Genomic DNA, 17287 nt, shown 5'->3' with positions numbered 1-17287 from the left:
TGCATGTGGATTTAAAAGTGGTAGGTTAGGAAAGAAGATAGTTAGGCAATGAGTTGAAGGGTGAGGCCATTATCTAGGACCAAAGTCTTATCATGAGGCACAAACTGAAGGATCTGATGTTCGTGACTATTTTAAGTCCTGAGGATAAACCTAACCTATGGGTCATTCTTCACATTGGTACAAATCAATAGTTATATTACAGTTGGCCCTTGAACAATTCAGGGGGTTAAGGATGCTGACCACCCTCTGCCCTGAGCATTTGAAAATCCACGTATAACTTTTGACTCCCCAAAACTTAACTACTAATAATATACTGTTGACTGCTAACAGAAATAGAAGCTTAACACAGATTTTATGTATGTATTATATGCTGTATTCTTACAATCAGGTAAACCAGAGAAAAGAAAATATTATTTAAAAAAAAAAACCATAAGGAGGAGAGGATCTTGGGAAAATGGTGGAGTAGGAGGACCCTGAGCTCATCCTGTCCCACATTCACTAGATATCAACCACATCCAAGTCAATAAACCAGACAGCAATCCGAAGATTGGCAGAACGAACTCTACAACTCAATATAGAGAAGAAGCTGCAGCTGAAATGTTAGGAAGGTCAAAAAGGCAGAGGGAGGCTGTGTGCACAGAGAAGGCAGAAAAATGGGCCCTCACACCAGGGAGTTGACCCAGGGAAGACTATTTCCCACAACGTATGTCATTAAAAACTACACAGGGTGCATTCTGTAAGTTTGTAAAAATAGTGGGATTTGGAGCCTGGAGCTTTTAAAAGTCAGCTGAGTCAGCACTGGGTGAGCTGGGAGGGTGAGTGACTGCTGGGTCACTGCCTTTAGAGAGATAGCAGCCTGCACAGAGAGGCAATATAAAAAAGGCAATTTACACAAAGCTGGGGTAAACAGGAGTCAGATCTGTTCATCCTGATTTCAGAGAGTGTTGGGGGACTTCTCTAAAAATAAGGGAGCTGGCAGGTGCCATTTTCCTCCCCCGACCCCAGCATAAACATGGAGCCACCTATGGGAGGTGGGGCTGCAGACACTTATAGTCTTGACCCAGCGTTCAGGGCAAATTTTGTTAAAGCTGCACATGCACCCTGCCCAGACAACAGGTGCATAGCTGCTACAGCACCCCCTGCCCAGCTGCAGTGCAATGCCCAGCCATGCACCACCAGCCACCCTCACATGCCAGGCCCAGCTGCATGTCATCAACGAGCATTGAGACCAGCCTTGTACCCCCACCAGACTGGCAAGAGTCCCTGGCCACCATAGTGCTTTAGGAGATCTGGCATTGGACTAGTGGCCCAATCAAATATTACTAATACCACCACCACACTCCCAAGTTCCCCAGTGGGCACACTCCCTCAGAGCTAGCATGCCTGTGTCCCACTAACATCACAGACAGCAAATTCAGCCACCACAGGAAGAGAATGAGGGTAGACAACTACACTGAAAAGAAAAGTGACTCAGACACAACAGCAAGACATAAGTAAAAAACATAGAATGATTTGCTAAAGTGCCAGTTCCTGGTAAACAGGGGACACTTTCTTGCAAGGCACTCCAGGACCTACTCTTCTTAAAGTCACTACTTTCAAAAGCAGAAAATGTTCTTAACACACAGAATAGACACAGAGAGGCAGAGAAAATGGGGAGACAGAGAAATTTATCACAAATGAGAGAATGAGATAAGGCCAAGGTAGATCTAAGTGAAACAGATGCAAGTATCATGTACATTAGAGAATTTAAAGCAATGATCATAAGGATACTAACTGGACTTGAGAAAAGACTGGAGGACATGGCTGAGACACTTAACACAGAGATAAGGAAAAACATAGCAGAGGGCACAAGATATGAAAACATTACTTTGAATGTAAATGGACCAAACATTCCAATCAAAAGACATAGGATGACAGAATGGATAAAAAACAAGACCCATCTATATGCTGCCTACAGGAGATCTGTTTTAGACCTAAAGGCACCTGCACATTGAAAGTGAGGGGATGGAGAAACATCTATCATGCAAATGGATGTTAAAAGAAAATTGGAGCAATGACATTTACATTGGAAAAAGTAGACTTTAAAACAAAGACTGTAAAAAGAGACAAAGGACACTATTAAATAATAAAGGGGTCTAACCAAGAAGAAGATATAACAATTGTACAAATTTATGTACCCAACATAGGAGCACACAAATAGATGAATGGTTAATAATAAACATAAAAGAATTCATTGATACAATAATAGTAGGGGACATTAACACCCCACTTATATCAATGGACAGATCACCTAAACAGAAAATCAACAAGGAAATAAGAGCTTTGAATGACACACTGGACCAGATGGACTTAACAGATGTATTCAGAACATTCCATCCTAAAAGAGCAGAATACATATTCTTTTTAAGTACACACAGAACATTCTCCAGAATAGATCACATATTAGCACACAAAAAACCTCAACAAATTCAAGAAGATTGAAATTGCACCACCTGTCCTTTCTGACCACAATGCCATGAAACTTGAAGTCAACAAGACAAAATCTGGAAAGAACACAAACACATGGAGATCAAATAACATGCTATTAGGCAATGAATGGGTCAACCAGGAAATCGAAGAAGAACTTAAAAAATACGTGGAAACAAATGAAAATGAAAACACAACAGTCTAAAACCTCTGGGATGCAGCGGAAGTGGATCTAAGAGGGAAGTACATAGCAAGACAGGCCTACTCCAAGAAGAAAGAGAAAGCTCAAAGGTAATGATTTCACCTTGCACCTAAAGGAGCTAAAGAAAGAACAAACAAAGCTGAAAACCAGCTGAAGGAAGGAAATACTAAAGACTAGAGGAAAAATAAATGATATGGAAACTACAAACAAAATAGAAAAGATACTCAACATCACTGGTCATCAGAGAAATGCAAATCAAAACTACAATGAGATATCACCTCCCACCTGTCAGAATGGCTTAAAATCAACAAAACAAGATTGTAACAACAGGTGTTGTCGAGGATGCAGAGAAAGGGGAACCCTCTTGCACTGTTGGTGGCAATACAAACTGGTGCAGCTGCTCTGGAAAACAGTAGGGAGGTTCCTGAAAAAGTTAAAAATAGAAATACCTTATTATCTTATAAGTGTTCTACTAGGTATTCACCCAAAGAATATAAGAACACTAATTTGAAGGGGTACCTGCACCCTGATGTTTATAGCAGCATTATTTGCAATAGTCAGAATATGGAAGGAGCCCAAATATCCATCAACTAATGAGTGGATAAAGAAGTGGTATATACATATACACACACACACACAATGGAATATTATCAGTCATAAAAAGAATGAAATCTTGCCATTTACAACACCATGGGTGGAGCTAGAGATATTATGCTAGGCAAATGTAAGCAAAAGTATTATGCTAAGTCCGAGAAAGACAAATACCATATGATTTCACTCATATGTGGAATTTAAGAAACAACACAAATGAACAAAGAGAAATAAAATAAGAGAGAGGGAAAGAGAGAAACCAAGAAACAATCTCTTAACTGATGGTTACCAGAGAGGAGGTCGATCCGGGAGATGGGTTAAAGAGGTGATGGGGATTGAGGAGCATCTGGGTGATGCATGGAAGAATTGAATCACTATATTGCACACCTGAAACTGATATTGTAGTGAGGAGCACTGGGTGATGCATGAAAGAATTGAATCACTATATTGTACACTTGAAACTGGTATTACACTATATGTTAACTAACTGGAATTAATATAAAAAAATACATCTATATGGACCCACACAGTTTAAATCTGTGTTGTTCAAGGGTCAACTGTATAATAACAGAAAGAAATCTGACCCTTCTAAATGATAACTTGTCATTGGGTAAGAGGACTCAACAACACCACGCGCCACACATACTTCATTGAAAATTTACTGTGTCATTGGAGTGGTCATTTGGGCTAGCTAATTGTGTTATCCAAGGAAAAATAAAACGTCTTAAATCTCTGTGACAAGCACATAGTCACAACTTGGAGCCAGGCACCTGAAACCCCCAATGAGATAGGACATAGGGACACTTTCTTCTTGATGTTTACATTTCAAAGAAATGTCTCTGAACTCCTTAAGAAAAACATTCCTGGGTTGAAAGCTAGCAAAAACTTATTTAGCTTTCAAAAACATTTACATATATTTCAAAGGGATAGAGAAAGGATTTTTTTTTTTTTAGTTTTATGAAGGAAAGAAAAGGGAAAAAGAGGGAGTCTGTTTCCAAATCCAATTATTTCTTTTTTGATTTGCATTTATCCTTTTCAAAGGATGTGGTTCACGTGGATATCTGTGAGGAGTACATTCAGGTAGAGGGGACAGCGAGTGCAAAGTTCCTGCACTGAGAATGGGGCCGCCTATGGCCACCTAGGGGAGTAGGAAGGAGGCAGGAGAAGCTTGAACAAAGGGACAAGGTCGAGGGTAGCATCTCAGGGAGGCATTGAACCCGGAGCTCTTGCTCTTAACCTGTAGGTCAGAGCTTGGCAAACCATCTGTAGTGAAGGACCAATCCCTTGTGGCCCAATATTTGGGTACAAGACAATAAAAATGCACTACTAGAAAAATTAAACTGAAAAAGGAAAAATGAACCACATAATGCTAAGTGAAATTAGCCAGACACCAAAAGACAAATATTGTTTGATTCACTTATAGGGAGGTACCTAGAGTAGTCAAATTCATAGATGCAAAGTGGAATAGAAGTTTCCAGTTGCTGGAAGCTGAGGTGGGTAGGGAGCGGGAAATGGGGAGTTAGTATTCAATGGGTAGAATTTCAGTTTGGGAAGACCACCATCTGAATATGGATGGTAATGATGATCCACAACATGAAAGTAACTTAATGCCATTGAATTGTACCTTTAAAAATTTTTAAAATGGTAAATTTTATGTTATATATTTTACTACAATAAAAAAGAGAAAAATATATTTTTAAAAAGACCACTGAGATAAAACCATCACTTTTAAAATAACAATACGTTAAATTGCCACATGAGTTTCTAGAGTTACTTTCCGATTTGCGCGTATCTCTTTGCCGACTGGCCCCTGTCGGAGGGAGCCTGGGCTACATGCTGCCTTAGGGCAAAGCCTCCCCAGTGAGCCAATTCTTCCAAAGGTGTGATGATGAGAAGTAAAAGTGTTTGCAAGAAGCGGAAAATGACTTGTGGGTTTGACTGTGGGGGTAGAGAGCAAAAATTCACTGGTTTTCGGACACCAATGCCTTCGATTTTTGTATTCTTCAGAAATAGGACAATTGTGGGGAAAAGTTTAGGGCGGGGTTGGGGGGGCAGGGCCATGGTCACATAAGTTCAAAAGCTGGGGGTGTGGGTGGGGTCCATCAGCCCCTCCCTTCCAGATCCTTCAGTTTGTATTTTCCCGGTTGCTGCTAAGCAAGTTCAGAGTCCGCCACTATTCCTCAGGGTCCTCCCTGCGGAGAGCGCGGGTGCGGCCGCTCTCGTGCCCATTTTACAGATTGCTCTGGTGCTGCCCACGAGGTTTAACGCCTGCCAACTTGGAAGGATTTCCGGCACGCTGGGTCCAGAATAGGCTTGTCCCTTAAGTGTTTGGTGGCGCCTAAAGCGAGACAACTCCCTGTGAGGTGTTTTCCAGACGCCTTTTTACCCGGAAGCTCCCCTTGGAAGAGGGCTTTCCTCGGGACTCTGGTTGGACTGCCTCTCCTCCTGGCTGCTCTCATGACGCTGGCGCTGTACTTCCTTCAGAAGCAACGGAGGTGCCAAGGTACAGGGCAGGCTGTTTGGGGCGGGGGTGTCTCCCGCCTGGCGCGGGCTCTGCTGGGGAGAAGAAGGGGGCACGCAAGAGGCGCGATCCTGCGGGAACGCGCTGCGAGTGGGGGTGGAACGCGCACTGGAAGGTCGAGCACGCACCCTCACCTATGCTCCCCTTCCTTCGATCTTTCAGAAAATCTGAGGAAGCAGGCTGAGAAGGACAAAGGTAAGCAGGGAAAGAGGCAAGAGGCGCACTCTTTGCCCGCTTCCCTAAGTAGCACAAAGTGGTGGGGGGCGGGGGAGTTTGCTGGGTCGGGGAGGCGAGTACTTCAGACCCGGGGCGCTTGGGATCAGGACGGAGACGCAGAGTGGCGGAGGTTTGCTCAGCCACTTCCCCTGCCACGGAACCCACTCTTCCAACGCATGCAGCCGGTCCTGGTGGCCCAGAACGCACCGGGTCGAGTCTGTGCGCTTTAGGGAAGTGAAGCCTCAGTATTCATCAATTGAGATTTTTTTCTCTTTTCTTCGTGTTTTTTTTTTTTTTTTCTTTTTTCTTTTCTCCAGAGAGACTCACAGCAGAGCTGGGTAAGTTCTGGGTGCCACTCCCACAGTGCTGGGTGCGGACTAGTGGGGTAACCCTGTGCGTGCGCTGCGGAAAGTGTTCAGTAGCTTTAGGCTCTCAGGGGAGAGGGATGGATGGCAACAATCTAATTCTAAATCCATCCTTCTGCACCTCCCACCGCCCCACTCCCACACGATTCATGGTGCAGCTGCCAAGGAGGTCTGACTTCAGACCCCCCGACAAACCCTGCCTGCCCCTTTCCTGCAAATTATCGATTTGGTTACAATTCCATCATTAAACGTTTACTCCCACTGGTTCATCTTCCTAGGATTTCTTTCTCTTTTTAATGCGAATGCCACTGGGAAGGAAGGCAACTTTAATTTGCACCAAAATGTGACTAATTTATCAGGTTTGCTTTTCTCCCCGGGGACTCAAGACCGTGAACCTGTGGGCTGTGTGTGTCTGTACGGAGGAGGGGAGAGTATAGCCAAAGGAAGGGGGGCATTGAGGAAAAAGCTACCATGGGGGCAGGTGGGGTGGGGGAGACCTCAAGAACCACCTTGTATGCCCCAGTAAAACTCCAGATGAACTTATGAGGTTAGAGAAGCTTGTCCTGTAGTCCACCTAGTCCTGCGGAAGGCCAACTATAAAAAGTAATTAACACCATAGATTAAATTAGTGTACAGTGTTGCCTTTCCTGTGAGGGATTATTTTTTTAAGTTTTTATTTTAACTCCAGTTAGTTAACATACAGTGTAATATTAGTTTTACATGTACAAAATGCCGATTCCACACCTTCATTCATCACCCTGTACTTTAACAGACAAGTGCACTCCTTAATCCCCATCACCTATTTAACCCATCCCCCCACCCACCTCCCCTCTAGTGACCATCTATAATTAAGTCTGTTTCTTGATTTGTCATTCTCTCTCTATATATATTTTCCCCCTTTGTTTTTTTTTTGTTTCTTAAATTCCACATGAGTGAAATCATATGGTATTTGTCTTTCTGTCTTATTTCCCTTAGCATTATACTCTCTAGTCTCCTAGTTCCATCCATGATGTTGCAAATGGCAAGATTTCATTTTTTATGGCTTAGTAATATTCCATTATATACATACATGTATATAATGTGTATATATATATGTATATATATACATATATATATACCACATCTTGTTTATCCATTCATCAGTTGATGTACACTTGGGCTGCTTCCACAATTTGGCTATTGTAAATAATACTGGTATAAACATTGGGGTATATGTATCCCCTTCAACTTGTGTTCTTGTATCCTTTGGGTAAATACCCAGTAGTACCATTGCTGGATCATAAGGTAGTTCTATTTTTAACGTTTTGAAGAACCTCCATACTGTTTTCAGGAGTGGCTGCACCAGTTTGCATTCCTACCCACAATGCAAGAGGGTTTCTTTTTCTCCACAGCCTCACCTGTTTTTTCTTGTATTGTTGATTTTAGCCATTCTGACAGGTGGGAGATGAATCTTATTGTAGATTTGTTCTCCATTTCCCTGATGATAAGTGATGATGAGTATCTTTTCACGTGTCTGTTGGCCATCTGTATGTCTTCTTTGGAAAAATGTGGGCTTTTTTTGCTTTCTGTCCATTTTTAAATTGGATTATTTGTTTTTAGGGTGTTGAGTTTTGTAAGTTCTTTTTAGATTTTGGATACTAACCCTTTATCAGATATGTCATTTGCAAGTATCTTTTCTTATTCAGTAGGTTGCCTTTTAGTTTTGTTAATTGTCTCCTGTGCTGTGCAGATGCTTTTAATTTGATGAAGTCCCAAAAGTTTGATTTTGCTTTTATTTACTTTGACTCAGGAGACCTATCTAGAAGAAGTTGCTAAGGTCTATGTCAAAGAAGTTACTGCCAATGTTTTCTTCAAGCATTTCTTTGGTTTCCTGACACATATTTAGGTCTCTCATCCATTTTGAATTTATTTTTGTGTATGGTGTAAGAAAATGGTCCGGTTTCATTCTTTTGCATGTTGCTGTCCAGTTTCCCCAACACCATTTATTGAAGAGACTGTGTTTTTCCCATTGGATATTCTTTCCTGCTTTGTCAAAGATTAATGGACTGTGTAGTTATGGGTTCATTTCTGGGTTTTCTATTCTGTTCCATTGATTTTTGTGCCAGTACCAAACTGTTTTGATTACAACAATTTGTATTAGACCTTAAAGTCCAGAATTATGCTGCCTCCAGCTTTGCTTTTCCTTTTCAAGATGGCTTTGGCTATTCAGTCTTTTGTGGTTCCATACAAATTTTAGAACTGTTTGTACTAGTGCTGTGAATAAAAGCTGTTGGTATTTTGATAAGGATTGCATTAAATGTGTAGATTGATTTGGGTAATATAGATATTTTAACAATATTTGTTCTTCCAATCCATGAGCATGAAATATCTTTCCATTTCTTTGTGTCATCTTCAATTTCTTTCATCGGTGTATTAAAGTTTTCAGAGAACAGGTCTTTCACCTCTTTGGTTAGATTTATTCCTAGGTATCTTATTGTTTTGGGTGCAGTTGTAAGTGGGATTGTTTCCTTAATTTCTCTCTCTGCTTTTTTACTGTTGGTGTATTGAAATACAACAGATTTCTGTACTGTGATTTTGTATCCTGTAACTTTGCTGAATTTGTGTATGAGTTTTAGCAGGTTTTTGGTGGACTCCTTTGGGTTTTCTATATAAAGTATCACGTCATCTGTGAATGATGAAAGTTTGATTTCTTCCTTGCCAATTTGGATTCCTTTTATTTCTTTTTTGTTGTCTGCTTGCTGAGGCTAGGATATCTAATATTATGTTAAATAACAGTGGTGAGAGTGGACATCCCTGCCTTGTTCCTGACCATTGAGGAAAAGTTCTCACTTTTTCTCCATTAAGGATGATATCAGCTCTGCGTTTTTCCTAGGTGGCCTTTATTATGTTGAGGTATGTTCCCTCTAAACCTACTTAGTTGAGGGTTTTTGTCATGAATCACTGTTGTACTTTGTCTTTCTGTATCTATTGAAATGATCATATGGTTTTTACTCTTTCTCTTATTGATGTGATGTATCACACTGATTGACTATAGATGTTGAACCACCCTTGCAGCCCAGGAATAAGTCCCACTTGATCATGGTGAATGATTTTTTTAATGTATTGTTGGATTCAGTTTGTTAGGATTTTGTTCAGGTTTTTTGCATCTGTGTTCATCAGGGGCTTTGGCATGTTCAGCTCTCTCTGTGTCTCTCTTTTGGTATCTTTATCTGGTTTTGGTGTTGGGGTAATGCTGGCCTCACAGAATGAATAACTTTTTCTATTTTTTAAAATAGTTGGAGAAAAGTAGTATTAACTCATCTTTAAATGTTTGGTAGAAGGACGCCTGGGTGGCTCAGTTGGTTAAGCGACTGCCTTCGGCTCAGGTCATGATCCTGGAGTCGCGGGATCAAGTCCCACATCGGGGTCCCTGCTCAGCAGGGAGTCTGCTTCTCCCTCTGACCCTCTTCCCTCTCGTGCTCTCTATCTCTCATTCTCTCTCTCTCAAATAAATAAATAAAATCTTAAAAAAAAAGTAAATGTTTGGTTGAATTGACCTGTGAAGCCATCTGGTCCTGAACTTTTTTGTTCTTTGGGAGTTTTTTTAAATTTAAAATCAATTAATTAACATAACAGTGTATTATTAGTTTCAGAGGTAGAGTTTAGTGATTCATCAGGTGGATATAACACCCAGTGCTCATTCCATCAAGTGTCCTCTTTAATGCCCATCACCCCCTGTTCCTTCCTTCCAGCAAACCTCAATTTGTTTCCTACAGTTAAGAGTCACTAATGGTTTTGCCTCCCTCTCTGATTTCATCTTATTTTATTTTTCCCTCCCTTCCCCTATATTCATCTGTTCTGTTTCTTTTTTTTTTAAGATTTTTATTTATTTATTTAACAAAGATAGAGAGCACAAGTAGGCAGAGTGGCAGACAGGGAGAGGGAGAAGCAGGCTCTCCGCCGAGCAGGGAGCCCGATGTGGGGCTTGATCCCAGGACTCTGGGATCATGACCTGAGCTGAAGGCAGACACTTAACTGAGCCACTCAGGCATCCCCATCTGTTTTGTTTCTTAAATTCCACATATGAGTGAAATCATATGGTTTTTGTCTTTCTCTGACACACTTATTTCACTTAGCATAATACCCTCTAGTTCCATCCACATCATTGCAAATGGTAAGATTTCATTCTTTTTGATGGCTGAGTAATATTCCATTGTAGATACATACCACCTCTTCTTTATCCACTCATCTGTCGATGGACATCTCAGCTGTTTCCATAGTTTGGTTACTGTGGACATTGCTGCTATAAACATTGGGATGCAGGTGCCCCTTTGAATCACTATCTTTGTGATTCCATAAATACCTAGTAGTGCAATTGCCAGGTCATAGGGTAGCTCTATTTTTAACTTTTTGAGGAACCTCCATACTGTTTTCCAGAGTGGCTGCACCAGTTTGCATTCCCACCAACAGTGTAAGAGGGATTCCCTTTCTCCGCATCCTCGCCAATAGCTGTTATTTCCCAACTTGTTAATTTTAGCCATTCTGACTGGTGTTGAGGTGGTATCTCATTGTGATTTTGATCTGTTGGGAGTTTTTTGATTACTGATTCAATTTCTTTGCTTGTTATTAGTCTGTTCAAGTTTTCCATTTCTTGCCTTTTCAGTTTTGGTATTTTATATATTTCTAGGAATTTATCCATTTCTTCTAGATTGTTCAATTTGTTGGTTTATAGTTTTTCATAACATTCTTTTATGATTGTATTTCTATGGTGTTGGTTGTTATTTCTCCCCTATTTGTGATTTTATTTATTTGAGTCCTTTCTCTTTTTTCTTGATAAGCATAGCTAGGGGACTATAAATTTATTTGATTTTTTTCAAAGAACAGTTCCTGGTTTCATTGATCTGTTCTATTGTTTTTGTAGTTTCTGTATCATTTATCTCTACTCTCATCTTAATTATTCCCTTCCCTCTGCTGGTTTTAGGTTTTGTTTGTTGTTCTTTTTCTAGCTCCTCTAGGTGCAAAGTTGGGATGTTTATTTGAGCTTTTTCTTGCTCCTTGAGGTAGGCCTGTATTGCTATATATTTGCCTCTAAGGACCACTGTTGCTGCATCCAAAAGGTTTGGACCATTGTGGTTCCATTTTCATTTGTTTCCATGTAATTTTTTATTTCTTCTTTGACTTGTGGTCGATCATTGTTTAATAGCATGGTTTTTGTTTGTTTGTTTGTTTGTTTTAATTTCCATGTGTTTGTGGTCTTTCCAGACTTTTTCTTCTGGTTGACTTCTCATTTCATAGCATTGTGATCAGAAAAGTTGCATGGTATGACTTAGATCTTGAATTGTTCAGGCCTGATTTGTGACCCAGTATGTGATCTATTCTGGAGGAGGTTCCCTGTGCACTTGAAGAGAATGTGTATTCTGCTGTTTTAGGATGAAATGTTCTGAATATACCTATTAAATTCATCTGTTCCATTGTGTCATTCAAAGCGTTGTGTTCTTGTTTTCTCTTTCGATGATCTGTCCATTGCTGTGATTAGGATGTTAAAGTCTCCTACTATTATTAGATTATTATTGATTCGTTCCCTTATGTTTGTTATTAACTGTTTTATGTATTTGGGTGCTCCCATTTGGGGTACATAAGTATTTACAATTGTTATATCTCCTTGTTGGATTGTCCCCTTTATTATTACATAGTGTCCTTCTAAATCAAATTTTACAGTCTTTCTTTTAAGTATTTTGTCCAATATAAGTATTGCTACTCTGGCTGTCTTTGACATCCATTTGAATGACACAGGTTTCTGTATCCTCTCAGTTTCAATCTCAGGTGTGTTAGGTCTAAAATGGGTCTCTCTCTCTCTCTTTTTTTTTTAAGATTTTATTTATTCATTTGAGAGAGAGAGAGAGTGAGTGAGAGAGAGCATGAGTGAATGGGCAGGGTGGGAGAAGCAGGCTCCCCACTGAGCAGGGAGCCCAATGCAGGGCTTGATCCCAGGACCCTAGGATCATGACCTGAGCTGAAAGCAGATGCTTAACTGACTGAGCCACCCACGTGCATAAAATGGTTCTCTTGTAGGCAGCATATAGATGGGTCTTCTTTTTTTTATCTGTTTTGTCACCCTATGTCTTTTTTGTTGTTGTTTTTATTGAAATTCCAGTCAGCTAACATACATTGTAATATTAGTTTCAGGTGAACAATATAGCGATTCAACACTTCTATACACCTCCCAGTGCTTATCACAAATGCACTCCTAATCCCAGTCATGTATTTAACCCATCTCCAACCCACCTCCCCTCTGGTAGCCATAGTTTTTTCTCTGTAATTATGACCTGTTTCTTCGTTTGCCTCTCCCTCTCTTTTTTTGGTCCTTTGCTTTCTTTCTTAAATTCCAATTTAAATGGGTGAAATCATATGGTATTCATCTTTCTCTGGCTGACTTACTTTGCTTTGCATAATACTTTCAAGCTCCATCTATGTCCATCTATATCTTGCAAATGGCAAGATTTCATTTTTTTTAATGCCTGAGTAATATACCATTATATATATATACATATATATATATATATATATATTACTACATCTTCAAGAGTCTATTTTAATAATTCTTGCAGAGCTTGTTTAGTGGTCATGAAGTCCTTTAATTTTTGTTTGTCTGGGTAGGTCTTTATCTCTCCTTCTATTCTGAATGATAGTCTTGTTGGATAGGGTATTCTTGGCTGCAGATCTTTTCCACTCAGCATTTTGAATATATCATGCTACTCTCTTCTGGCTTGAAAAGTTTCTGCTGAAAAATGTCTTGATAGTCTTACTGATTTTCTCTTCTAAGTCACTGACTTCTTTTGTCTTGCTGCTTTGAACATTTTTTCTTCATAACTATATTTTGTGAATTTAATTACTGTATGTCTTGGTTGGGTCTGCTCTTATTGATTTTGATGGGAGTTCTCTGTTCCTCTTGGACTGGATATCTATTCCCTTCCCCAGATTAGGGAAGTTTTCAGCTATTATTTCTTTAAATAAATTTTCTGCCCCCTTTTCTCTCTCTTCTTATTCCGGGACTCCTGTAATACGAATGTTATTACGTTTGATGCAGTCCCTGAGTTCCCTAAGTCTGTTCTCATTTTGCAAAAAATTTTTCTCTATTGTTCAGCTTGTTGGCTTTCCATTATTCTTTCTTCTAGATCACTAATTCATTCTTCTGCTTCTTCCAGTCTGCTGTTCTTTCCATGAAATGTGTTTTCATTTTGGTTATTGTGCCCTTTATCTCTGCTATGTTTTTTGTTATCTCTCTGTTAAGGGTCTCAGTCATGTCTTCCAGTCTTTTCTCAAGTCCAGTGAGTTCCTTAGAATCATTGCTTTAAATTTTCAATCAGGCATGTTACTTATATCTGTTTTACTTAGATCTCTGCCTTGTCCTTGTCCTGTTCTTTCATTTGTGATAAATTTCTCTGTCTCCTCATTTTGTCTGCCTCTGTGTGTGTGTTTCTGTGTGTTATGAATGTCAGGAAAGTATCTTATGTGTGTTGCTTACACCCTGCTGTTGTGTCTGAGTCACTTTTCCTTTTAGTGTAGTCATCTGCAGTGACCCTCTGCCTGTTGTGGGCTGTTGTGAGCTGTGCTTGCTCTCTGTGTTGTTAGTAGAACCCAGGCAGTCCAGCTCTGATGGGGTGTGCCTGCTGGGGAACTTAAGAGTGGGGCTGCCATGCTAGGAAAGTTTGCACTGGGCCACTGGTCCTATGTTGGATCCCCTAAAGTGCTGCAGTGGCTGATGGTTGTTTGCTGGAGCTCCTGGGCCGATGAGGCTGGGTGTGGAGCATGAGGATGGCTGGACACAGCTGGGGCCAGTACACGATGGTGGTTGGGGGTGCACAGCTGGGAGTGGTGTGGCTTTAACAATATTTCCCCTGAGCCTATGGTCAAAGCTAGCAGACTTAGTGTGGGCTAGTCCTCAGGAGAACTTGTGGGAAGGGCACACTGCTAATGGGTTAGGTAGCAAGTGTCTGTGCAGCCCCAAACTCCCACAGGTGGCTCTGTGTTTATGCTGGAGTTCAGGAGAGGAAAACAATGCCTGCCATCTCCCTCATTTTTGAAGTCCCCTAACATGCTCCAAAATCATTATGAACAGATCTGTCTCCCATTTGCCCCCAGTGTTGTGTAAACTGCCATTTTTATGTTACATCTCTGTGCAGGCTGCTGTCTTCTTAAAGGCAGTGACTCAGCTATCACTTGCCCTCCAGGCTCATCCATTGCTAAGTCAGCTGACCTTTAAAGCACAAGGCTTCAAGTCCCACTGGTTTTACAAACTCACAGAATTCAGCCCCTCTGTTTTTTAAAGCCAAGTGTTATGGGAATCAGTCTTCCCTGTGTGAGCTCCCTGGTGAGGGGGCCCATTTCTCTGCTCTCTCCAACTATCTGACCATCCTAACCTTTCAAATGCAGTTTTGTCTCTATATTTAGTTGTGAAATTTTTTCTGCCAGTCTTCATATCTCTCTGCCAGTCTTGGATGTGGATGATATCTAGTTAAAAACATGGGAAGGGGTGAGCTCAGGGTCCTCCTACTCCACTATCTTCCCGAGCCTCTAGCCATAATGATTTACTTTTAAAACAAGACATAAGAGGGGCGCCTGGGTGGCTTGGTTGGTTAAGCATCTGCCTTGGGCTCAGGTCATGATCCCAGGGTCCTGGGATTGAGTCCTGCATTGGGCTCCTTGCTCAGCAGGGAGCCTGCTTCTCCCTCTCTCCCCTGCTCATGCTCTATCTCTCACTATCTCTCTCTCTCTCAAAAAATAAATAAAATATTTTTAAAAATAAAAAAAAGTTTAAAAAACAGACAAAGTGGAGAAGTCAAAGGAATGCCTTCCTAGTGACAAAATATCAGTCTTAATATCTGGCCAGGGGAAATAATTGAGTGTGATGTCCTCCCAGTCCTTAAAATAATGTACACAGCAAGTGACCCCGAGGTTTACACCAGCTGTGCTCAGTGCCTGGATTTACGAAGGACTTCATCCCCAGGAAAAGTTTCTGATTCTGGGGCAAATGAAAAGTAGCCTTTCAAACTAGACATGAGCCCTGGGAAGAGGCTCCTCAATACCAGGACCAGTTTTCCTTTTCTAGCCCTGTGCAGATTTCTGCCTTAGAGCAAAGAATAGGGTGAGGCATAAGAATCATGCAGATGAGGGGCACCTGGGTGGCTCAGGTGTCAAGCGTCTGCCTTCAGCTCAGGTCGTGATCCCAGGGTCCTGGGATCGAGCCCCGCATTGGGCTCCCTGCTCAGCGGGAAGCCTGCTTCTCCCTCTCTCCTTGCCCCTACTTGTGTTCCCCCTCTCACTGTGTCTCTCTCTGTCAAATAAATAAAATCTTAAAAAAAAAAAAAAAGAGGGCGCCTGGGTGGCTCAGTCATTAAGCGTCTGCCTTCGGCTCAGGTCATGATCCCAGGGTCCTGGGATCGAGTCCCAGATCGGGCTCCCTGCTCAGCGGGAAGCCTGCTTCTCCCTCTCCCACTCCCCCTGCTTGTGTTCCTGCTCTCTCTGTGTCTCTCTGTCAAATAAATAAATAAAATCTTTAAAAAAAATTAAAAAATTAAAAAAAAAGAATCATGCAGATGGGTGATACAGAGACTAAGATGGGATTGGGGTGAACAGTCCTTTAAGACTAAGGAACCTCCTCCCAGTGACCTAACTGCCTTGGGAAGGTGGTTCCCCTCACCCAGAGACTGATGTTTTCTCTGTGTGTTTTGCTTACAGAGAAGCTTCAGACAGAGCTCGGTAAGTGACCCTTCTTCAGATTATTTCTTCTTGTCCATGTTTTAGCATCTGATTTTCCACGTATGTTCTTCTCATTTCCCAACCAGGTATGATGCCCAGGATGGAACCCTGCTAGCCATGTGGGTGGCAGGAAAAAGGGGAGAAAGGCAGGGGTGGGTACAAAATGCAATGTGGGAGCAGGGAAGCAGCACTGACCTGGTGTTCTAATTCTGTTTTTCCATGGCTGCTTCAGACTGGAGAAGGGCTGAAGGCCAGGCTGGTGAGTGAAGCTCGTTTCCCTCCCACTGTCCACTTTCATCTCAACATCCCAGTCACTCACTCTGACTCAGCAACCATACTTCATTCTGGTTTCTTTCATAGGCATATGGCATGTATTAATGTATGTCACTTACTAGAGGTTATGTTCAAGTTTTACTTTTTGATTTACTTTTCTATTGTTCTGAGGTGTAAGCATATTATAAACAATTGATGCCAATTCTGGTTGCACATCAGAATCACCTACATCCTGGCACCCACCCTCAAAGACTGACTTGTGGGTCTAGAGAGGGCATGTTACTCTATGTGTAAATATTTTTCCCTGTCCCTTCCTCCATTCCCCACATAAAGCAAACAGTCTGATGTGTAGTTTTATTTTGTATGTATTTTTGCAAAAGGTGAATTTTTGGCTTTGTGCACAGGCATTTTCATTTCTGTAAATGATGTTTACAGTCTTGTGCTGTTCCTTGCTTTTCTCACTCATCACTGTGTTTTAGCGTCCATCCCTGCCACCATATCTGGTCTGTCTCTCCTTGCTGCAGGGTACTCCATTTTAGCCAGCCACATTCTTCAAATAGACATCCAGCCTGCCTCTGACTCCACACCACCACACACAACACTGAATGAATAGCCTCAAATGTGTCACCTTCTGGCTTTATGTGGAGATTTCTCTGGGATGTATACCCATGAAGGGAATTGCTGGCCCATGGGGGATATGTCACTAAGTGGGATAGAGGGATCCCCCAAAGGCAGTGTCATCATCCTGCCATTGGCAGTGCATGGAGACTCCCATGAGCCCACATCCCACGTAAGGCACTTTCTGAGTTAGCCAGTCAATGGGGATGAATGATTGCTCATTGCTCTTTCAGTCTGTTCTCCCCTGAATACTAAGTTTGGACATCTCTTCATATGCTAGTTGACTTTTGGGGCTTC

At 41.4% G+C, this 17287-nt stretch overlaps 1 protein-coding gene across 2 annotated transcripts in view; it reads left to right on the top strand.

The window, feature by feature from the left end:
- The window catches only part of BTNL9 (butyrophilin like 9), a 34594-nt gene that overhangs the window by 8413 nt on the left and 8894 nt on the right, over positions 1-17287 (top strand). Inside the window, exons 5-9 of one of the 2 annotated variants that reach the window (XM_073889270.1) lie at positions 5634-5762; positions 5943-5975; positions 6314-6334; positions 16079-16099; positions 16332-16358. In XM_073889270.1, coding sequence (XP_073745371.1) covers positions 5634-5762; positions 5943-5975; positions 6314-6334; positions 16079-16099; positions 16332-16358 — 231 coding nt within the window. The remainder of the gene's footprint in view (positions 1-5633; positions 5763-5942; positions 5976-6313; positions 6335-16078; positions 16100-16331; positions 16359-17287) is intronic. The other variant, XM_073889271.1, reaches the window with a different exon arrangement.

This window comes from Callorhinus ursinus, unplaced genomic scaffold (assembly GCF_003265705.2).
Source record: "Callorhinus ursinus isolate GAN/ISIS: 27379988/994484 unplaced genomic scaffold, GSC_fseal_2.0 scaffold105, whole genome shotgun sequence".
NCBI lineage: Eukaryota > Metazoa > Chordata > Mammalia > Carnivora > Otariidae > Callorhinus > Callorhinus ursinus.
The sequence above is the reverse complement of the archived record's forward strand: the minus strand, read 5'-3'. Positions and strand labels throughout refer to the sequence as shown.